The 24445-nt window shown below is 46.4% G+C and overlaps 1 protein-coding gene across 12 annotated transcripts in view; it reads left to right on the forward strand.

The window, feature by feature from the left end:
* The window catches only part of tnika (TRAF2 and NCK interacting kinase a), a 54381-nt gene that overhangs the window by 14432 nt on the left and 15504 nt on the right, over positions 1–24445 (forward strand). For 7 of the 12 annotated variants that reach the window (XM_019872331.1, XM_019872333.1, XM_019872334.1 and 4 more), the window contains exons 3-16: positions 14022–14078; positions 15206–15331; positions 16543–16653; positions 17493–17583; positions 17954–18084; positions 18164–18218; positions 19077–19155; positions 19436–19611; positions 20970–21036; positions 21133–21334; positions 21594–21710; positions 22171–22257; positions 22922–23112; positions 23845–24346. In XM_019872331.1, coding sequence (XP_019727890.1) covers positions 14022–14078; positions 15206–15331; positions 16543–16653; positions 17493–17583; positions 17954–18084; positions 18164–18218; positions 19077–19155; positions 19436–19611; positions 20970–21036; positions 21133–21334; positions 21594–21710; positions 22171–22257; positions 22922–23112; positions 23845–24346 — 1992 coding nt within the window. The remainder of the gene's footprint in view (positions 1–14021; positions 14079–15205; positions 15332–16542; positions 16654–17492; positions 17584–17953; positions 18085–18163; positions 18219–19076; positions 19156–19435; positions 19612–20969; positions 21037–21132; positions 21335–21593; positions 21711–22170; positions 22258–22921; positions 23113–23844; positions 24347–24445) is intronic. The other 5 variants (XM_019872338.1, XM_019872343.1, XM_019872342.1 and 2 more) reach the window with 3 other exon arrangements.

The raw sequence follows: 24445 nt of genomic DNA on the forward strand, positions 1-24445 counted from the left end.
TTTAATTAGCCTACCATGCATGTTTTTGGAATGTGGGAGGAAACCAGAGTACCCGGAGAAAACCCATGCAGGCACGGGGAGAACACGCAAACTCCACACAGAAAGGCTGGAAATGAAACTCATGACTTGTGCACTGGAAGGCGGACGTGCTAAACAGTCAAACAGCGTGCCGCGAGATATACCTGGATATACATTTGACAGTGTTCTTCAGTGTTTCATCATCAAATGTACATTGTATTATGTCTATGTAATATACTACCCTCTAGTGGCCAATGTGTGCACACCAAAATGAGCAGGCGCAATTCCCACGAAATAATCGATGCACAAACTTGAACTCCTTCATTCATTCATTCAGTCCTCTTCGTCCCGTCTGGGACATAAGGCCTCAGTCAACTCTATCCATCGTGCCCTGTCTCTGGCGATGTGTTGGGCTTGTCCCCATGTGAGGTCCCTCTCTTTCAGCTCCTCCATCTCAGCGCTACTTTCGGTATGCGGTTTTCCTCCATCCTTAATACGTGCCCCAGCCATCGGAATCGTCGACGCTTGATCTCTCCCACTATACTCTGGCTTCCAGTCAATGTGTAGAGATCACGGTTGGAGATGATGTTTGGCCAGAATATATGGCAGATCTTGCGGAGACACTTGTTGTGAAAAGATTCCACTCTCTTCATATCCGTCATCACCACTCTCCAGCACTCGGACCCATACAGCAATACAGACTTCACGTTGCTGTTGTACAGATGGATCTTTGTGTGAAGACTGTATTGACGGGACTTCCAGATGGCATGAAGCCTGGCAAATGCTCCCTGCGCCTTTGCAAGCCTCGCCTTGATGTCCTTCTGCGCGCCGTTGTCAGTGCTGATCAGACTGCCCAGGTAAGTAAAGTTGTCGACAGCCTCAAGAGGTTTCCCACTGTTGGTGATAGGAGCTGTCACCAAGGGGTTGATATACATGACCTGGGTTTTGGTGGTGCTGATGGTGAGTCCTGTTTGTGCAGCGAAGTGACCCAATCGGTCAGTCTTCTCTTGCAGATGGGTATGTTTGGAGGACAGGATGGCAAGGTCATCGGCAAAGTCCAGGTCCTCGAGTTGTGAGAGGAATGTCCACTGGATCCCTCTGGCTTTGTCAGCTGTTGTCTTCCTCATGATCCAGTCGATGATAAGAAGGAAGAGGATCGGAGATAATATGCAGCCTTGACGCACACCGGACTCCACTGAGAACCACTCTGTCAGGGTATTATCCAGGATGACACTACACTCGAAGTGGCTGTAGAACATGCTAATCAAGGTGATGATCTTGGGTGGTACACCGTATGAAGGCAGTATTCGCCACAATGTTTCCCGATGTACGCTATCAAAGGCCTTCTTAAAATCCACAAAGTTGATGTACAGTGGCACATTCCATTCCAAGCATTGCTCGATGATGTTGCGCAAGGCAAAGATTTGGTCCATGCATCCTCTGCCCTTCCGGAATCCTGCTTGCTCCTGCCTAAGCCTGGGGTCAATGGCTTGGTCGATGCGCTTAAGTAGGACACGGCAAAAAATCTTGCTAGGGATGGACAGAAGGGTGATCCTCTTCGCTCTCCGCCCAAGCGTCTGATGCGAGATCGTTTGGGCTTTCCTTCCTCATCTCCGCTCTATCCATTCACCTCGTTATCAATAAGTAATCTGTTTTTTTTTCTTTTTTTCCTTGCATCACTTTTGGTGGGGGGTCGAAATCTCCCTTGTGAGCGGTTCTTGAGGGAGCAGCTCGCAGAGCCTCACAGTGTGAATGTGTCGTCTGTATAGAAATGGAGGGATAGATTCCGCCGGTTGCTCTAAAAGGCCCATAAATAGAGAACACGGCTTATGCTGAATAATTCAACGCTTTCTCCATCTTCCACTCTTTCCCCCCCTCGCCGTTCCTCATCTAATTTCTGCCGCAACACCTCGCAGTCGATCCGTTCCCACAAGAAATGGTTTCGCACCGATGTTTCGCCCTTGAAGTCCACGTTCATTGATGTACTCTCATGTGGAGAAGCTCCATTTCTCAATCCAATCGTGATTTTGAAATGGGGGTTTAGGGATAAGTATAATCAAGAAAAACAAGTCTATGTTATTTTCAAGCTTTTTGAACGGTGGAAACTGCAAGTTTCGTCCTGAAATGTGAACTTTGAAATGTGAGCTGTTTTTTTTTTTTCCCGGCCCTAATTGGGAACACGTAGCAGCGGCAAAGAAGTTCCAGTCACGAAAAAGTACCGTACTTTCCGGACTACAGAAGCGCACCTGATTATAAGGCGCACCCACTACATTTTAAAAGGAAATAGCATTTTGTGGTGATGACGTCAAGGGGAGCAAAGTGTTGACCGTAACGAGGGAGTCACGGTTAATCTGATTGGCAGCGGACAAGCAACAGTCGCGAAAAAGGGACCAAGTGCCACGAATACGACAATATTTGCATCGAAAAAAACGGCTCCATGAACGACACTTTCAAACGAGATGCTGTCATGGAACACCACTGGCGCGGCAAAACAAAACCAACCAAAAAAAAACAAACAAAAAAAAAAAAACGTATCGTTGTCGTCGTGTGTTTTCCCGTCCCCGCTGTCGTGTTTGCGCTGTCCCCCCCCCTCGCCGCACGTCTCCACACGCTTGAACACACGCTTCCATCTCGGGAGTCCTTATCAATGAGCCCTGAACCGTGACCGAGGTGGATGCTGCTTGTTACCGTGGGAACAGCAGATGTGCCCGTTGTGGCGCGACACGCGCACGCACGCGCGCACCTGGCAAGCGCATTCATTAGCCTACATCCTCTCTGGCGCTGTCTTACCCAAGGCCACACGTCCCACTTACCCACAATGCACCGGGCTGCCGTCCCCCCAGTCAATTAGCCGTGTCTGATGTCAATAACCTCTCCTAGCCTCTTGTTGTTTTTTTATCCACCACGCACACACACACACACACACACACACACACACACACACACACACTCTCTTAACGGACACTAACACACACGCACGCATATTTGAACTGGTAATACTCACTTTTCAAGTGCCGTCTCATCCCCCCCCCAGCCCTCCATTTTCGATTAAAGCTCATACAACATTCCAAAACTTCCAGTTGTGTTCAGTTTGGCACTATTGACTCTTGGCTCCTCTTTTGACTTTACAACTAATTAAATCTTCGCGACTGTTCACTGTTTACAATGATTAAGTCTTGGGCTACTTTAGCGCCTCCGCTGCTATTAAGTCTTTGCGACTTTTTATGTCTTTGCTAGTCGTGCTTTGCTTTTATGTCTTTGCTGCTGTTATGTGTTGGCCGCGTCGACGTTTTTGCTGCGATTGCGTTTTTGCTGCCTTTATATTTTTGCTGCGATTATGAGTATTAAGTCTCCGCTGCTGTCTTTTGTTACTATTAAGTCTTTCCTCCTTTTACATATTTGCGACTATTACGTCTTCGCAACGATGAAGTCTTCCCTGCTTTTAAGTCTTCGCGACTTTTATGCCTTTGCTCCACTGCTATCACATCTTAGCGAGTCTTCCCTACTTGTCTTTGCTACTTTTATGTCTTTGCTGCTATTATTGTTTTCCCTGCGATTACATTTTTTGCTGCAATTATCTTTGCACTGCTTTTCGCTCTTTACTGCTATCAAGTCTTTGTTCCCACGAAATCTTTGCTGCCATTAAAAGGAAAGTCAATGCAAACATTTGCTTGACTGTAATGTGTTCTTTGCAGCCCCAAACACGGTATACGAGTTAATGTTGCATTTGTGGAACACGAATTAAGCGGCAAAATCCACATTTTTATCCATCTTCAGGGGTGGCGGCCATTTTGCCACTTGCAGTAGACTGAAAATGACATCACAGGGTTCACCAATCACAGCTCACCTGTTTTTTGAGTTTTGGATGGTGGTAGGGCCCAATCTCGGCCGGCATTGGACTGACCGCACAGGGGTTTTCCCAAACTTCCATCTTTTCTACTGTTCCTCGATGTCTTCCTCTTCGCAAGCGCTATGGCTTCTTCACGACTGTGACTTTGTGCCCGCGATGGCCACGTGTCTCCAGACCGGTCCACACGACCCTTACAGCTCTGTTTCTTCCCCGCGCTCACCTCCAATCTGCAGCGTCGAGTCGCTAGCCGGCCTCTTGGTTTGACCTCCGGCGTCAAGGGAATGTGATGCCAGGGCGTCGAATCCGCCCGCCACGCTCGGTTTGCTCCCCGCCTCCCTCTTCGTCCTCTCTGCGCTCTCCTCTCATTTTTCTTTTGCCCTGTCGACGCACGCGGGCCTCGAAGAAAGCGTGTGTCGACCGACTTCGAAAAGCCGCCAGGCGGGTTGACTCCAAAGTGAGGGAGAAGTCGATGGGGTCAGTTCGCATGTGAGTGAATTAGAGACGGAGTGCACTTGTGACCCAGTCCGTGGAAACGAGTTAGCGAGTCCCTGATGCAATCCCTTGGTAGAACAAACTCTGGGAAGACATTGTAAGCTTATGTTATGTTATTAATCATGATCATTTTATGCTTGAGCATCATATTATTTCATGTTCAGATGACCTAAAAATTTGATTCCGTTGTTTAATAATTGCTTGGACATGTGTTTTTATGTTGATAGCTTCTGATTGGCTGATGAAAAGGAAAGCAGGAAGTGATTCCGTTGCTGAGAAGTGTGTGTGTGTGTTCGATCGTGCTGCGGTGCAGACGTTTTGAAATAAAGCTGCGTTCAAACGGAGTCCCATCTCTCCTTTTTAATGTTTTTTAAAGTAGAGCCATACATTCGTAAACTGCGAACTCCTCAACTTACAGTATTTTAACGCTCACACGTAAGTGAAGCAAGACAGAGCTTGCTCCTGTGACGTCTCTGTGAGCTTTACTTCTCTGCTCGGTCCGTATTCGCTAAAAATACATCTTAGCTAATTTTACGCCGCCGTGCTAATTGTCTTGTCGTAGCGCCAATGGACTGGGGGGGGGGACTAGCGCTCGCGTTGCGGGCCGGCGACGGATTACGGGAGACACACTCAACCCATGCCGGTTGTCTCATCGTACACGGAGACACACATCAATCAAAAACCCTCCGGACCGCTTTGACACGCCCGTGGCTCTCGGCTTCCTTCAAAGTCTCTTCTGTTCTTCCATATTTTCGCAGCCTCCCCTCTTCGAATGTTTTCCTCTCCCTTCCCGTGAGCCGCCTCGGGCTGCCTCTTGTGTTTCCGCGGCAGTATTAGATTGGAATGGAGGCCTTTGTCACTTTTATTTACTGCTTCACTGATTCCACAGCGGTGCGTGCGTGTGTGCGACTGTGTGTTTACTGGCCGTGTGTGTGTGCGCTGTCGGGTAGATTGCAGGAGTCTTTAACTGCGGCGAGGTGTGCTTGCCACTTTGATTGCTCCCTTATTTCTTTGCGTTCCGCGAGGCAGAGCTGTGTTTTTGGGGCCATTTGTTTGCCCGAGAGTGGCTGTAATTCCCAGTACCTGCTGCGGAGCACGATGGGAGTGAAGGTCAACGGAGTTCGGTATTGACGCTCCGAGGGTGGGGGGTGAAGGCTGAAACATTGCTGTCACATCTCGGTTCCGCTCAGATGAGTTTTGGCCTGTTTTCTTGTCGAAAACCCTGATGGAAGTCTACCGACTCGGCTTTTCCGTTGGCAAGAGTAGACGCCGCGGGAGAGTGTTTCTGTTTTGAGAATAAAGGGCTAGAAAATGACAAAAATAATCCTTTTCTGGTGGTAACCAACGCACTTTGGTAATCTGTCGTCCTGGCTTTGCTGAGGCACTTTGCTGCCTTTTGTCTCCTCTTGAATAAAAGTTTGACACAGACGTACATTGTCTTCAGTGTCGCTTTTATCCATCCATTCATTATCTGAGAGCTGACACACAGACGAACGAGCATCCGGGCTCACACTCACACCGAGGGACAATTTCAAGTGTTCCATTAACCTGCCACGCCTGTTTCTTGGAACGTGGGAGGAAAGCGGAGTACCCGGAGAAAACCCACGCACCCGGCCCGCGTGGGAGAGAACATGCAAACTCCACACAGGAAGGCCGGAGCCGGAATCGAACCTTGGACCTCTGCACTGTGAGCCCGACGCGCTAACCAGTCGTCCACCGCATCGGTTTTACACTTCCCCAATTATTTTGATACCTTCAGGGCTACGACTAAAATGAGATCATTTTGGCGGATTTTAAAAGAGCTAACATTTTGTTTTCTTGTTGCCCTTAGTCGCCTTTTGGGTAAAGGTCGTCTCAGGAGTGGTCACCTGAAATTCTCATACCCACGTGGTTACTACAGTCATCAGCGGTTGACGCTAGGTTTGTTTGAAGAGCTAGCCTTGACGCTAGAAGAATTGTTCATCTCGTTTTCATGTGTTGTTGAGTCCTTGTTAGCTTGTTGCAAGCTAACCGCTATGTGGAAGTAATACATGCCACAATGTCATAACTCCGAAAACAATTAGCAAGGAGCTAAAGCAGCCTTGTTATACCTTAGCCAACAGCTTTTTTTTTTTTTTTTTTAAATTCGGAGCCAAAGTCTAATGGCGTACATTTTGGCACCCGAATGCGTCAATCGTTGCCCCGCCAACAGGCCCTGAGTTTAGAATCCGTTCAGCAAAATTGTTCTCATGTTTTTGTTTGTATGTGTGGATTACCAGAATGGCACACATTAGGATTAGGATTAGGGTATAACCCACTTCCTCTTCTTGACAAAGAGTTACTCGCTGACAGTTGAGCGAGTGTTCATTCATGTTTTTCCTTTTCTGGGTCATCATGTGTGAGCACGGACCTGAAGGGAGAAGCTTCGCATTTCTCACGAGAAATCAGTGTCTTTGGCTTTTCCTTTGTCTTTTTGCTTTTTGTAACTCCTTTTTTTTTTTTTAGTCACTGTGACAAATTTGTCATATTTCCATGATTTTGGTTTCATAAAAATGCACATTTTAATCCGAAAATTAATGCTGAATTGACCTAGATGGGACCATTTCTTTTCGTATCTCCATTTCCATCCTATAACTTATTTAAAAACTCTTCCCAACAAGCAGCGCTATCAAAACTTTCTCGTCATACAAAAGTCGATTCCCGAGCTTCCTCTTCTGTCTCCTTCCTTCCTGTCCTCGGCCTCACCTCGCTTCCTATTCTGTGTCAGGGCTCTGGTCTTTCATGCAAAGTACTCACCCGCTTTCCTCTTTTTGTGTGTGTGTGTGTGTGTGTGTGTGTGTGTGTGTGTGTGTGTGTGTGTGTGTGTGCGCCCGCGAGCACTTAAGTTTCATGCCCAGGCAACACTGTTGCTAAGATACCACAGGAAGTGTCCTGCATAGTAAAAGTGTCCTGGTGATGTTGTGCGAGTGTGTAACTGACTTGGCAAGGGCACGGACGGTCGTGCACATCAACAATCAAAACACACACACACACACTCCAGCAGCAGGTTATATGAAGGCAGTGGCAGGCATCCCAGTCCTGCTGAACTCAAACAGCAAATGATGAAGAAATCTTTCGTCCTGCAGCCACTAGCTCATAAACGTGCGTGTGCGTGTATGTGTGTGTGCGCGCATGGTATCCTTAACCTTCAGCTCCCGATGGTCGCAGGGCACATCGTAAAAGTGAATCATCACACGCGCACATTGAAGATCATCTTATGCGTCCCATGGTGGCCACACACACACGCACACACACACACACACTCACACAGGCTATCATACTTACTTAATCATTGTTATGCGTTCATGTACTTCTGTACAGTGGACAAATTATTGATTTATTTAATGGAACTGGAAGCCCATAAATGATTCTGCACCAAAATATTGACATAAATATTTATCTCAAAATTCAGCCCCTATTTCATCATTAGGTGAAGTATGGCAGCGAAGATTGCTGACTCACCCTGACATACAAAACTCGAAGGGGTCCTTTTATTGTAGACAAGTGCCCGGTCGTCATAAAAAGTACCATAAAAACTGACGCATCTTTGGACACAAGGCATTTTTTTATGACCCGCCCAAGGCGCACATGACAATTTGGTGACACAAATTAGAGTAGAATTTCGACCAACTAAAAGCAGGTCTAAGTTGCGGCGCGGGTGGTGTAATTTTGCCGGGTTTGATTTAAGATGGCAGGCAGACAGTTTCTGAGCTCCGCGAACTTTACATCATCCACAAGTGGAGATCTTGCAGTTCCTTTTAAAAGTACGTTGCACATGATGATCTCCTGCATCTTACATGCCATTTAGACTGCGTGCCTCTAGTGCGGGGAATTTTAAGGGAACGAGGGCAATTCAATTTAAAAATTAATTGTGATTTCGATTTTGGCTCCTCTCAATTTTTAAGTGCTATAATCGCAAAAAAAAAAAAAAAAGATTAATGTGCAGTTCCCAATGTTGTAAAACTACCTGAAAAGCACTGGGTTGCTAATGTAGCAAGCATGTAGCGTTTTTGATTCTGCCATCCCTGCGTGTGCTTTAAGCTGTTTAATGACACCCTAGTTGGCGTTTGAAGAATGACAAACATTGTATATTTTGATCGGAAACGTGCTTCGTGTTTTCAAACATCACTCGCAAAGTCAGTGTAATAACTCGCCCAAATGCTAATGGGAAGTTAGCATCGACGCATACAGACGGGTCACAATACTCAAACACATTTTTCCCGATCTGTGAAAAACGTGTTATGTTCAGTCGCAGCTTTCCTCTGATCTCATTCCAAGTGTGTACTCCATCCATGCACGGCACCACACTGCCCCTAAGAGGCCAAAACGCGCAGGATAATCCTGAAATATGGATAATCCTTCGGAAAGAAAATGAAGAATGAAAAATCTAAGATGCTTGAATTTCACATGACATTCACAAGGTCATTTTGTACTTGATAGAAAGAAGAGAGTATTCAAAAATAAAATGTTCAACATCGAGGGATGAATGGGCGTTTAGAGTAGTTGCGTTAGTATCTTAAATTTGGTCATCAATGCATTATCGTTTCATTCATCTTGATTTCAATCTCAATCAAAATAATAGCGATTCGTGTTTTTTCCAGAATTAATTACTCCACAATCGGATGCCAAACAAGTCGGCTGTGTTCCCTCCCACAACGGCGCACTCTCTACCTAAGCCCGTGTACAAAAATACCCCCCCCCCAAAAAAAACTCCACCCGCAGATAGCACTTTGCACCAAACTTGGGCTGGGCATAATATTTCCAGTTTAGCTCCACCTCCATTTCCACCCTTGCATTTGCGTCTTTTTTCCGTCACTGCGTGTGGGCGGAGCATGGCAGCAAAATACCTCTCTTTTCCACTTTGACTCCCGCGCTATCGACTCTTGTGCGACACCGTCGCCCGGAGGCTGATTGGATATCAGTTTGCTGTCAGCTTCACAAGCGCGGCCATCCGAGCGGAACACACATTTCCAATTGGCTGCGTTATCGCGCAAACGCACCTGGCTCGCTAGCCCGCTAGCCTCGGCGTTGCTTTTTGGGCAAGTGACATGTTTTCCTCTAAACACATTTGATCAACGGTAACACGAGCGGATTGACGCGTTATTGTGACGGCTGTGAAGTTGCTGATGGTGGCCGCTACGCTCCAGGGTGGAAGCAGCTGTGTGTGTGTGTGTGTTTTGTTTTGCTGGTCTGCACATGAGCGGTCACAATCGGAGATGGATGCCTCGCGTCGCCTCGCGTCACATCTGCTCGCCGCGCTCTGAGGCCAGGGTCGATTGACGTCGAAGAGCGTCCGCGCACGCCGAGGCGTCGCCTTTGAGCTGGGACACAATGAGAGAGGCTGGAAATACGAGCGAGGCATTTTAGGGGATGGAAAGCCAGCGATAATGAAAGGCATAAAGAGGGGTTAAGAGGGTTGGATAATGAGAGGGAATCAGCGAGGATCAGAGCGAGCGGGGGAAAAAACTGCAGATTTAGGTCAGAGAGTCACAAATGGGCGCGGGGTGGGGAGGAGCGTCAAAGCCACTTGCCCTGAATGGGACCAAAGAGGTCCAAGATGAATATGGCGCCGTGTCACTTTTCCATTCTGGGACTTTATTATCCGAGACAAGGGCCGCATCGCAACTTCCGCGTGCATCTCACACGTTTCATTTGAAAAACATTTTGAGGATTTGAGCCTGACAAAAACAGTAGAATAGCTGTTTCTTGCTTTCTTTTTAAATTTTTTTTTTAAGGGTCTAATACAAGGGTGCGCAACTGTGGTCCTCAACGGCCACTACCCTGCTTGTTTTAGATCAGGGAAGCCCAACCATTTGGGACCGAAGATCTACTTTTCAACCAACCAAACTCCGCATGATCGACTCGTTACCGCACGCTCGCGGAACCCATGCACACTCGCGCCTATGCACGTACGCACACACGCTTACCATGATGAGCAACAGCCATAATGGCCCCTAGCATGAGCGAAAGAGAAAAATAAAGTGCAGATGAAACACCCATCCATCCATTTTCGGATCGGCTTTATACTCACAAGGGTCGCTGGAGCCTATCCCAGCTGTCTTCGGCCAGTAGGCGGAGGACACCCTGAACCGGTTGCCAGCCAATCGCAGGACACACAGATACCAACAACCATCCGTGCTCACACTCACACCGAGGGACAATTTAGAGTGTTCGATCAGCCTGCCGTGCATGTTTTTGGAATGTGGGAGAGAAGCGGAGTACCCGGAGAAAACCCACGCAGGCACGGGGGAGAACATGCAAACTCCACACAGGGGAGGCCGGAGTCGGAATCGAACCCTTCACCCCTGTGAGACCGACGTGCTAACCAGTCGACCACCGGGCCTCCGCAGATGAAATAAACAAATTGAATGAAAATAACAATTTAAAAAAAAGATATGTCGCAACATCTTTAGTCGCAAGCTGCAAATGCAGACTGCTGACCGCTAACGGATATCCGACCTCCTGTTCAATTTAATGCAAACGATGTGAGAATTTTCAAGCAAAAAAAAAAAAACTAACAAACATGCAGCCATGTACAGGTGGTGGGTTTGTATGAAAGGGGACAATTTGGTAGCGATCCAAATGAAGCTCGTTGGGCCTTGGCGGAGGCCTGCACCCCGGCGCGTTCTCATTCTCGTTCCATCTGGCACCAGGAGATGCGAATTGCAAGCCAGGGATACACTGGCAGCCGATCACGTGCGGGCCAGCTTTTGATTTTGCGGGTCCGAAGGTGATGCAGAGGACACGGCGATGTCAAGAGATTTGGACAGATCTTGACACTTTTGGAGTTTCGCTCACATGAATTCACCAGTTGTCAAGCCTTTTCTTTTTTTTTTTTTGGAGAACTCTTTTAAAACTGGAGATATGAATACCGACAGCAGAGGAGACGAGTGGTTGGCAACGCTGTCTCCCATGCAAATTTCTGGATTTGAGGTTGCGCTGTGATCTTTGAAGATTAAAAAAATGCTAGCCTCTTTGAACGCTAACTTGTCTTCCGTCCTTAAACAAATTTGGAAGCTCATTGAAGACCACATTGTCGTCGTTGATGCAACCCAATGTTGGGTTCTTTAAGGACTGCAAATTGTTTTCGGTTTTTCCCAAAAAACAAAACCCCAAACCCCCAAAAATAAAACAATGACTGTTTTTTTTTGGGTTTTTTTAAGAGCGATGCTGATTCCTGTATTTAGCAGCAATAAATTCCGACAACCCATTAATTGGCAGAGGGGAAAAAATAATTTGTTCAATGCATCCAATTTTTTTGTCCTTCAATGCTTAAAAAAATGAAGAATAACATTTGACAATTTAGCAGTATTTTGTCCAATAGTATTTGTTCATCTTTTCAACAGAAAGGAAGATCAGTAAAAATCTTTTTTTGTTTTTTTTGGGGGGTTGGGGGGATGATTTGATATTTATCTTCGTTGTCCAGTATGCCGTAATGTCTTAATGTGTTGAAAGAAAACATTCAATAAATATCGGCTAAAAAATTAAAAAAATAGCCCACTGTTTACAGAACACGTTTGGTTCATTGAAACCTCTCGATCGCCACCCTTCTTTTCCCCCCACCAAAAACTCTCGTCCAAGTTCTTTGAAGATGAAACTTTCTTAAAAAAAAAAGGTTAACTGAAGACTGTAAACTGGCTTCAATGTTTGCAAAAGGATTTCCTTTTGCTTTACGGGAAAAGACTAATAAATCTGACAAAGTCTGCAAAAAAAAAAAAACGGCGTCGCTCTTCATCGGGTACGAGTCAAGCGAGGTCTGGCTGCTTAAGAGGCCGCGATTCCTTTTGTCGGCCGCCAACAAAGCAGGCCCTTGTGCCCGCGGAATTGGGGGCAGTCTGATCCTAATGAGCAATCCCTGCTCATTTTCCTCTCGCAGATTCTTTCAGCGTGAGAACGAAACCCATCCAAAATCCTGCTCGCTTTGCCCGGTACGCGATTGTACTTTCCGACAATGAGTGGTCGGATTCAAATCTTGACTCTCATCTGCCACTTTGAGAACTTTTTTTTTTTTTTTTTTCTCATATCCAATGCCATGAGCAGCAATTGTCCTGCGGCACAAATTTGCCGCATCAGCAGCTTGAATTGCGATCAGTGCAATCCCCCCAAAACACCGCTTAACGCATATATGGACAATATTTCATACGGCGCTGTGAACATTTTTGAAAAACTAGAACAAAGCAGCCTTTTTCTGACAATGTGACAATAAAATATCCTTTTTAAAAATTATTATTTATTTTTTTTAATGAATGAATGGCTAAGCATTAGATAGAACCTTGCAACATGCGGCTCTTAAGTGGGGCAGCCCCCTCTGCTTTGGCTCGTTATCACAGTGACCCTTTGGTGGAAGCCCCCCAGCGGGCGCTTTGGAGTCAGACCCTCACAATGCCATCTGCTTTACAGCAATTCCTCCAGGATCCATCCACTTGATCATGCATGAATTGCACCCCTGCTAATGCTGGAGAATTTTATTTTATTTTATTATTTAATTTTTTGGAGGGTGGAACATAACTGTCTGTTCAGGACTTGTCGCGGAAATTAGTCATCGTTTTTCAATGGATTTGTAAAATTTGCATTGATCATCATGTCCACGCATGTGGGAAAGGAGAGCCGCAGTCGGCGATGCACGTGTCAGCCATTGACTGACTACCGAGTCACAATAAACACTGACGCAGCAGCTGCTGTTTGCCACAGCCCACGCCCAGCCACTCACACATTCAAATATATTTTGTGCTTGCATTTGTTGTGTATGTTCAAATACTTTCCAATGTGTTTAAAAAAAAAGTGTTTTAATATGTTTAAGGTAATGGTGCTTCCACAGGTTAAAATAAATAAATGAATAAATGAAAAAAGGACAAATTTAATGCCCAACAATAAAATGCATTCGTACATATTGAGAAGTGAAATAATAATAAATAAATAAATAGCAGTCTCTCTGTCTTGCAGATTTGTCTGTAAGGTATCCCTCACTATCAACCAATGCCCAATATTTTGATTTGATTAGATTTTTTTTAACGCATTACTACAGATCACAAGGACAATGAAATGCAAACATTCCCAAATATATTCACCGATTTCAAAAGAGCTAAATTGGCCAGCGCCAACATTGAACCAAAACATTCAAGGACAAAATATTGGGGAAAAAAAACCCATCAAATGCCTGTAAATCATACTTTTAATGTGATAAGCATTAAGGAAACCCGGAACGTTTCATTCATGATATAGTTTTGTAATTAATTGGCTGATTAAATCCATCTGCCTTGGTTCCTTGCACACTATATATGTTTGCTGTATCACTTGTGAAAACAAAACCGACATATGAATGCTAATCATTCAATCCAGTCGAGTTGAAGTCCACAAAGTGCCTCCACTTTGTGGTCTTAGCGTCCTTAGCCTCGTTAGCTTCACCAAAATTGACCGCCTTCAGCTTCCAGCACCCCCCGAGGCATTTGAATAGCCTCAATAAAGGCCCAGTTCTTCCACTCATTTTCTGACTGACTGAGCCATCAAATCAGAATTGTCACAACTTGGATGTCCTGCTAGCCAAGCAGCACGAATCACACCTCCATGGAAAGTTAGAAAAAGTTAGCCACATCCATATCGCCCAGGCCCTTTTTTACTTTCTCTTTTCCTGTTTTTTCTGCAGGGCCGCCATGTTAAGACAGGGCAGCTGGCAGCCATCAAGGTCATGGATGTCACCGGGGTAAGCAACACACTCCCACTCGCACACATTCTCTCACATCAGCCGCCAACTCCCACAATTATACCACCGTGTCATCTAATTAAGAGCGATGAGTCAGTGGCAGCGAGGAAAATGAGGACAGGCCTATCGCCATGGTAATATTAGCTGCTGCTATCAGGGCGGCGGTGTGGTCTCAGGCATGTCTGCAAAGCAGGAGAGCAACGTCTCAGTTATATTTAGAGACGACACCCACGACTCAGCGCAACAATGAAGCGGCAAAGGAGGGAATGAATGAATGAATAGGGCTAAATAAGACAATCTGCGGCTTTTTATTCACACAGAGAAATTGCTGGATCTGCCATAACTCACCATATGGCATTTGTCCGCATGTGCGTTTTGATACAGAACCCGGCAAAGGCAGGATATTGCCGAAATCGTGTGCTCTTTCAAACAGCAACACCCGAACCTAACATTTTGCCGTCAAAGAGTAGCAATTGCTTTTGCCACAAAAGTGCGGGAGGAGTGAAACAAACTTGATGTGTGTCATCAGCGTAACTGTGATGTTTGATTCCATGTCTCCTGATGACATCACCAAGAAGGAGCACACACAGTTTAAAAGGGACTGGGCCTAAAATCAAACCCTGGGGCACACCGCATGTGATTTTATAGGGTTTAGAGAGTAGCTGTCAGGCAATTGCTTTCAACACAACAGGGTGGGAGAAGTGAGTTAAGTCACACACCCCTGTCCCGACATTGTGGCATTTCCGAGGTGACAAAATGAGGAAAACACTTAAGCAGAAATGTAAAAATCATCAGCTTACCATCTCACGTCAGAGCCATAACGGTAGACCTGGTATTCATCCACCTGCGTCTTTTACACAGAACCCAGTAAAGGTGGGATGGTCGTTTTCAGCGACAAAAGAAAGTGGCTGAAAACGGATCATCTCGAGCTTCTTTCACACGGAAATCCTGCAAGATTTCTGCTTTTCTGAGTGACATGGTCAGCCAACAAAGTCAAAATGCTACTTTGAAGTACTCCAAACGTCATGTTCATAGAGGGTTGCTTGCTGGTCAGCTGTGTTATTTGCTGCAGTGAAATGCTAATTTATTGGGGGTTTATTTTCCTCTTGTGTGTGTCCGCGTCTCAGGATGAGGAAGAAGAGATCAAAGCCGAAATCAACATGCTGAAGAAGTACAGCCACCACCGCAACATCGCCACCTACTACGGAGCGTTCATCAAGAAGAACCCCCCGGGTGTCGACGACCAGCTCTGGGTGCAGTGTTGTTACTCAACTGCAGATGGGGAGGGGCGGGAAGGGCGTGTCTTGGAGACGCACATGTTGCTGCTGCGCAATATAAGGATGCTTGGTTTACACAATATACAGCGTGGGCCAAAAGTAAGACTGTGGACAGTTTTTGAATTAAGGAAGGAAAGGAGGATGGGTGGAAGGATGAAGAAATGAAACGGATTTTTTTTGGGAAGGAAGGGAGGAAGGATGGATCGGAGGAAGGAAAAAAAGTATGTTATGAAAAGTATGGTTTGCCATCCATCCTTCTCCGAATTATTGGAGGGAAAAAAATAGTGATTTATCTGAGGGAAGTGTTTATTTTCACCCCCTTTGACGAATGGAGGCACGGCCTTGAAGGAAAATGTCCTAAGATGCTTAATTTAACGTTTTCCCACGCCACTTGGGGCTCAGGATAAGCGCATGCGTGTGTGTGTGTAAACAAGGCAAGTCATGAGCTGTTAATGCTAACAAAAATGTGACGCTAAGCTCGTCGAATTGTTTGGAAAAACAACGGCGGCCTGTTGTCCTCAATTACTCCCTGACCTGCTGAGAAATTCAGATTGGGCTCAAACTGAGGATAAAGTCAAGAAGGCATCGGAACTGTCGAATTTTTATGAGTCGTTTTGTCGGGCATGCTAATTTAGCTGCTAGCTGGATAACTGAACTTTTGTCTCGCATGCTCATGTCAGCTGCTAGCTGGATAACTGAACTTTTGTCTAGCATGCTAATGTCAGCTGCTAACTGGGTAACTGAATTTTTGTCTAGCATGCTAATGTTAGCAGCTAGCTGGATAACTGAACTTCTGTCTAGCATGCTAATGTCAGCTGCTAGCTGAGTAACTGAATTGTTGTCTAGCACGCTAATGTTAGCTGCTAGCTGGATAACGGAACCTCTGTTTAGCATGCTAATGTCAGCTGCTAGTCTGGTAACTTAATCTTTGTCCAGCATGCTCATGTTGGCAGCTAGCTGGGTAACCGAGGTGTTGTTGATCGGGTAAGAGGGAATACTTCAAAAAAAATTTCGACTTGTTTTGTTTTTGTTTATTTTCTACAATCGATTCAGCTGGCTGTTTGAAATGTGACAGTCGCGGGTCTGTCGCATCTCCTGTGTTTGTGTTTCCTGCTGTTGTGAATTCATTCAGTCATGAATAACATGATGGGAGTCCAGGCAGTAATCCACCTTGTTATTCTACGCAGCTGGTCATGGAGTTCTGCGGCGCCGGCTCGGTGACGGATCTGATCAAGAACACCAAGGGCAACTCTCTGAAAGAAGAGTGGACGGCCTACATCTGCCGAGAGATCCTCAGGGTGAGCGTCATTCATGTTATTTTCGTTACTGGCCGCTCGTAATTGACGGCGAGCGGCGCGTGCCGCGCATCCCGCGACCCCCCCCCTGATGCTCATCTCGCCTGTTTGTGCTGAGGGCGGCGCTATCGCCGCCGCATCTCGGCTGTTATCGACGCCTGTCTCCGCTTGTCCTGTTAGATTTTCACTTTCACTTCTTCTGCTTCCTTTCTGCCCATTGATGCCCCCCTAACTGAAAATTTATTGTCTTCCTTCTGCATTGTATTGGTTTTTCTTTTTTTTTTGTGTTTGTGTTTTTTGACCCATTCATATATTGAAGACAACACTGGGTGGCATCTTTGTAGCCGTCTTGTAGCAAATCCTTTGATTTACTTCCTGTATTTGTCACGACAGTATTGATGCAGACTTTAAGAAATAAACACCACACCTTGAATAATCCCTTGCTTGTCCCCCGCAGGAAAATAAATAACTGCTGGCTGTAAATACTGTACCTTTAACTTCTGTAGCAAGAATGTTTATCTTTTCCAAAAGTCAAATGTAGAAGTGACCACCCTCACTGTGCACATTAAAAAAAAAAAGCCTCATTGCGAATACATATTCCCCCCCTTCCTCTGGAACTAAACGCAAAAGAGAGCTCATCCTAAATAGAGACCGGTCGGCGACACAAGGACATGAAGTCTTCTTGAAAATGAGGCTCTTTCTGTCCTGAAAATCATCTCCACTTGGCTCGTGGCTCTGGCGTCCTTCACTGAGTGTGTGTGTGTGTGTGTGTGTGTGTGTGTGTGTGTGTGTGTGTGTGTGTGTGTGTGTGTGTGTGTGTGTGCGCGCGCGCGCGTGTTCAGGGCCTGACTCATCTCCATCAACACAAGGTCATTCACCGAGACATCAAGGGACAGAACGTCCTGCTGACGGAGAATGCCGAGGTCAAACTAGGTAGGTGCTGTCACGTAAAAGCCACTTGGCGAAACGGCTTCGCCGATTGGATGGGCCTGAGGTGTGTGCGTGTGTGTGTGTGTGTGTGTGTGTGTGTGTGTGTGTGTGTGTGTGTGTGTGTGTGTGTGTGTGTGTGTGCGTGTGTGTGATACCTGCCATCCTCTGGCTTACGGCCATTTATGACACACGCAGGCAACAACAGTTGTCACACTCTTTCATTTTAACTTTCCGTCTATAAAACGCAAACAGTTACAGACGCATCGGGGGCCAGGCTATTAATCGATTTTAATGCTGCATTCGAGTTTACGAAACAGAGGAGCCATGGCGATATTTGTATTCTCGTGTATTTACGGGTGCCTTCTGCATGTAGTGGACTTTGGCGTTTCGGCCCAGTTGGACCGCACAGTGGGAAGAAGGAACACGTTTATCGGGACGCCATATTGGATGGCGCCAGAGGTGATCGCCTGCGACGAGAACCCCGACGCAACGTACGACTTCAAGGTGCTTAAGCAACCACACAAGAGACGCGTTTCACACCTTAGGGGTTACCTTCCGGACTCATCGATTGGTTTTGTTGCAGAGCGATTTATGGTCACTGGGCATCACGGCCATTGAGATGGCCGAAGGAGCTCCACGTAAGCACCGTCCGCTCTATGAAGTGCATATGCGTTCTTTCTATGTTGGCTCAAAGGAGTCAGGAATAAGGAGACTGCTCTAAAACTATAAACTTTTTTTTTTTTTTTTTGCTCAAGGTAGTCTGGAATGAGATTACCGGTACTCTAAAATCAGTCATTTACTAAAAGGAGTCTGGCATAAGGAGATTGTCCCCCCCGCCCAAAAAAAGGCAATTTGGAATGAGATTGCTTTAAGTGATTCTGGAATAAAGAGTTTTTCGAAAATAAATCATTTTCTGTCTGAAATGAGAGCACAGTGTTCTAAAATAAGAAATTCGAAAGGGACTCTTGCTTTTTAAAATGTGTAATTTTTAAAGGAGGTCTGGATTGACATTGCTCTAAAATATTTTTTATTATTTTTTTTTTGTAAAGCGAGTCTGGAGTGAGAAGAATACTCTAAAAGCAATTATTTGCTCAAAGAAGTTTGGAATAAGCAGATTGCTCTCGTCAGTTTTCATTTTTCTTTTTTTAAGTGATCCTGGAATAGGATGAATCCAAAATACATCATGTTAGATCACTTTAAAAGAAATCAAATTCTGAAGGGACTCTGGAATGAGATTTTTTTTTTTTTTTTTAAAAGAGGTCTGGAACGACATTGGTCGAAAATTAGTTTCCAAAAACAACAACATCCACACAGACTAAAACAAATCATCCTTCGGTGTTAGTAACAAAATGTATTCATGTGTTGTTGTTTTTTTAAAGTCATTGTTCGAGACTCTTATACACTCAAACTTTGTCGCACATCCGGCGAGAATCTTTTTATTTTTATTTTTCTGAGAATTTAGTCTGCTTTCTGCTGTTTCATGTGTGACCCCGCAGCGCTGTGCGACATGCACCCCATGAGAGCCCTCTTCCTCATTCCGCGGAACCCTGCGCCGAGACTCAAGTCAAAGAAATGGTGAGAAATGAATTGAACAACAACTGCATCACGCTGGGAGACATTTTGAATATTTTGGCTTCCAAATTAGGTCATCAAGTGACTGTAATAGTCATCTACTTAATTGAACCTGGTTCGACTATGCAACAAAAAAAAAAAAAAGATACACACATTCCACTCAAAGTTATTTTTCCCTCGTAATATTGACTGGAATGCAAGGCAAGGGCCAGGCTAATATTCCAGAGCTTTATAGCGGAAAAAAATTCTGGAACTGTCTTTGCTGTTACGGCGACGGGGTCAGGTCGAAGAAGTTCCAGCTGTTCATCGAGAGCTGCTTGGTGAAGAGCCACGGCCAGAGGCCGAGCACGGAGCAGCTCCTCAAGCATCCGTTCATCAGGGACCTGCCCAACGAGAGGCAGGTCCGCATCCAACTCAAGGACCACATCGACCGTACCAAGAAGAAGCGAGGCGAGAGGGGTAAGATCCAGCTCCATTTCATTTTTTTTTCTTCCATTTTTTGAAAACGTGCGACATTGAAAGTTTGTCTAAAATCTCATTTTCTCAAGGGAGTCTGGCAATGAGATTACGTTAAAATCACAGTCATTCAAAGGCTCGCTTTAAAACGTGTCGTTTTCGAAAAGGGAGCCCGGAATGAGATGACCCACAAAATCTTTTTCAAGGGAATCTAAAACGAGCAGCTCCCCCGAAAACTGGTCAGTTTCTGCATTCAGTTCTCCTGGGAGCGTGAAATGAGAATTGCTCTAAAATCGGTTGCGAAATATGTGTTGTAGTTCTGTGTAAACAAAGAGGCTCGCAAATAAACTGGCGGAAAAAAATAAATAAATAAACAACTGATCAAAACAACTCCAATGTCAGGCGGCGGTACAAAATGGGTAATTCGGTTTTCAAAACAAGCTTGTTTTTAAGACTCATTGCTGCACCGTCGCCCCGAGGACGGCGTTCCAGACTCCAACTTTGTCTCACCAGTAAACATCCAGTGACAGACCTCAGTTCCGCTTTCAACGCGGCAGATGATGGGCTCGCCACACACGCCGCTGCTGCTGCATCATTACTAAGCAGATTAATCGCTTCACGACACAAACGCTGCAGGCCGGTTGAGGATGTACGGAATTTTTTTTTTGTTGCAGATCTTTCTTTTCTCCCCCTCACACCCCCTCTTTTACCACAGCCGCCGTTTTGACTGAAATGCTTCCAAGTGCCTGTTCTCCACCACGGGATGGTTTAAAAATACCCCCAAATTATCAGAAAGTTATCCAAAAGTACTCGATCAAACATGTTGGAAAACGTTAGACCAAGAAAAAACTAAATAATCAACAAAAAATAAACCCAGGAGGACTCTGATGTCTACAGACTTGGATTACTTCGTGGAGCCCAGCGTTCAAATCAAATATAGTGAATCAGCATGTCGCATGTTATGCTGCATGCAAATGCAATAAACTGCCAACCGAAACGCTTTTAAATCCAGGTTAGTTGATTTTAAAAATGTATAGAAGCATAGCATATTTTTACCCTGGATAAAAAAAGCATTTATACTGACTTCACTTGGATGAAAAATCTGCCGATGTTAGCGGAAAGTCCACATTGTGTTGAGGGCACAAGTTGGACGATGTCAACGTTGGGGCTGCTCTTCACGCTGACAAATTTGAGCTTTGTACACCTGACGTGGCTCAAGCTGGAAAATAACCGTTGACTTGTGTGACGATTTGGCAACATCAGAAGCGTGCCAAGTTTCATTGACGAGCGTGTGATGAAGAAAACGGCGTTGATATCTGCGGGGGATTCATTTTATCCCACGTGTGTTTCGAACATACCAGACGAAACCGAGTACGAATACAGCGGCAGCGAGGAAGAAGACGAGGAAAGAGACACGGGTGAACCGAGGTGAGTGCCGGCCGACAACCGAACGCACCGACGCGCTTCCTGAAACCTTCCCCGCCGTTTCAACGCCACGCCTTCTTGTTTTTCTTCATCTATAAGCTCCATCATCAACATCCCCGGAGAGTCGACCCTGCGGCGCGATTTCCTGCGCCTGCAGCTGGCCAATAAGGAGCGCTCGGAGGCGCAGCGGCGGCGGCAGCAGCTGGAGCAGCAGCAGAACGAGGAGCACAAGCGCCTGCTGCTGGCCGAGAGGCAGAAGCGCATCGAGGAGCAGAAGGAGCAGCGGCGGCAGCTGGAGGAGGTGAGCATGAGCGAGCAGGGCGAGGGGTGGAATCGACTCATCGACTCGTCAACTCCGTAATGAGTCGATGAGTCGATTAATCGACTAACACGTTTTGGTCATGCAGTGGATCATTAAATAACAGAACACATAAGTAAGAAAAGATAACTTTAGCCCAAGTTGTCTGAACAAAAGTCTGTCCCTCTCTGTGACCCCCCCCCCCCCCCCCCCCCCCCCCAAAACATCCTCACTTCACACACACACACACACACAAACACAGCAGCAGCAGCGCGAACGCGAGCTGAGGAAGCAGCACGAAAGGGAGCAGAGGAGGCGTTATGAGGAAATGGAGCAGCTCCGTCGAGAGGAGGAGCGGAGGCACGCGGAAAGAGAACAGGTTGGTGTCAGCACTATTCTGTGGAATCAACGGAAATATAGCCATCAAGTTTCTTCCACTCTGAGGTGCTCTGTGATGATTTTTTTGAGGGGGTGTAATTCCAATTTCGGCCACTTGAAGGCGGCACACTTTTGCATACTGGTGCGATCAACTTGTTCGGTTTGTTGCAACCTTTTTTGGGGTGACCGTATTGCGCTCTCAATATGTTATCTTTTTAAATGTGTTTGTGTGATTTTGAAAGAGTGTTTAAAGACATGAAATAAGTGACGCAAACGCTATCAATAAAATGGCTGAGAGCGCCAAAGTTTGCCCACCCCTGTCCCTGTTCCAGACCATTTCCACCTCCTCGTTTTACCACCTTGGCTGTCTGCCTCCAAATGTCACTAACGGTAACATTTCTCAACGTTGCTGCCGTTTTTTGTTTTTTTGTTTTTTTTCCTTTCCCTCACACGCTGCTCAGGAGTATATCCGTAGGCAGCTGGAAGAGGAGCAGAGGCAATTAGAGATTCTCCAGCAGCAACTTCTACAGGAACAGGCACTCCTGCTGGTAACCTGGCTCAATGTTTACACGTCCAGTGCAGCATCCTTCAAAGGATTTCCCACCGTTTTTTTTTTGCTTTGCTTTGTTTTTGCTTGCTTCTTGACTGCCTCCACCTTGGGACCAAGCATATCCTTACGGGGATATGCTGTAATACCCGTCGTCTTTAGCTTCATCCCGTTCTCCTCTTCGTCGAAAAGTTGTCTTCATTTCACATTGGGCACACGTAAGTTAGAGATTCCCAACCACTGTGTGCCGTGGGAAATGATCCACCCGCACTAAATTGGTCAAAAAAGTGGGATTTATTGACTGCAAGGAATCTACCGGTATCTTTGTCCCAAATATTGTGAAGAGCAGAACAATGAAATGCTTTTTCCAATACATGACAGAACCTGCATGTATGCCTTTGTGGCAGGGGGCGGTGCATACCCCATGCGAATAGCGGCAGGGTCCCGTCTCATTTGTTTCCATTCTTTACCAAATGATATTGTGACATCAGCACGTTGAATCACATTCTTGCCCGTGAAACGCTCCCCCTCTACAGGATGAAACAATCCACAGTTGACTTCTGTCAGTGTTGCTTCCTCGTCTTTTGTGGCTTCTCTCATCCACTCACCCCCGCTTCTGAATTGCGCGAAGATGTCTTAACTGGTTTCCTTCCTTCCCCTCCAAGGAGTACAAACGCAAGCAGGTGGAGGAGCAGCGGCAGGCCGAGCGTCTGCAGAGGCAACTCCAGCAGGAGAGGGCCTACTTGGTGTCGCTGCAGCAACAGCAACAGGAGGGACGGCAGGTGGAGAAGAAACCGCTCTACCACTACAAAGATGTCATTCATCCCAATGACAAGCCGGCCTGGGCGAAAGAGGTCGGTGACAAAAAGCCGAATGAATGCACACAGACGTGCCGTTAGCGTGTGAGAACTAAATGTCGGCGGGATTGTTGAACGTAAACATAAAACGGCAGTTACAGAATGCGGAAGTCACACACTGCTACGGCAATCCTGAACTTGTAGTAAGAATTTCCCTTTTTTGTGAAAATAATCTGCCGTGACCTACACGGGTATGAAGGAGATGTGATGAAGGCGGGGATGACTGTTTCAAATTGTTGTTGTGTAGAGTCAAGTTTATTCCTTTTCAGAAACTTGTCAGGAACCAGAGTAGCATTTGGAAGAATACGTAGGCTGGTCACACGCTGCGTTGAGGTGGCACTCCACACTTGAACCAGGAGTGGGAATGTATTCTCCAACTCATCCCCTGCCAGCTCAGTTAAAATGGATCTTTGACGTCTGTAGCCGTCAATGGCACTGAATGAGTTACAGAATACAGAGAAGGAAAAAAAAAAAAAGTGTCTGGAGCCGAGCCTCAGTAGCATGTCAAAGAAACATCTCTGGCTACAACCCAGCCTGGACTGATAGTCGACCAAGTATCAATTTCTGAACCTTTTGTTTTCTGCTGTCACACCGAGTGGCCTTCTCGTCTCCTAACAATCTTTCTCAACAGGACAGCCGTGGGAATCCTTCTGGAGACTGGGACTCTCTGGCCCTGAATTGTTTTTACATTGCTGTCCGTGTTCTTGTTCTGACTTTGACTCCCAGGTGCAGCAGCAGCACGCACAAATGCAACGCGGTAACCCGCCCCGCTCTAACCTGCGCCATCATCAGTCGTTCAACCAGCCGCCTTCGTCCTCGTCCGCGTCCCCGGCCTCCCACGGCCAACCCCGAGCTCAAACCCCTAGACGCACACCGTCCGTCGGCGCCCAGATCCTTCCCGGCCAGGTCCCCCAGATCCGCATTGCGCTAGACCCGGGGGAGCCCCTCGACCCGGGACTAAAGCAGGAGATAAGTCAGCAGGTCAGAGAGTTGAGGGCTCAGAATCGCAGTCAGAGGAAGCGCAGCCCGACCGCCGTCAAGGAAGACGGTCGAGCAGCTCGTAAGGAGCCTCGTAACCCTGAGAAAGAACCTTCCGGTCCCACGCCGGTCAGACAGTCGAAAGCTGCCGCAGACCCTCGAGACCGCCAGAAAGAGAAGTCCCCAGGCAGGCCCCTCTCTGTGCCCAATCACTCTGATGTTGTTACTAAGGCCCCCGCGCAGGTCCAAAAACTGGTTAGTGCCCTCCGCCGCTGCAGCTCATACGCACACCCCGGCAGTAGAGTAGATGTAGACGTAGAGCCAAAATGTCGTCATAGCTACTCCACCTTACCA

Source organism: Hippocampus comes, unplaced genomic scaffold (assembly GCF_001891065.2).
Source record: "Hippocampus comes isolate QL1 unplaced genomic scaffold, H_comes_QL1_v1.1 scaffold92, whole genome shotgun sequence".
NCBI classification, from domain to species: domain Eukaryota; kingdom Metazoa; phylum Chordata; class Actinopteri; order Syngnathiformes; family Syngnathidae; genus Hippocampus; species Hippocampus comes.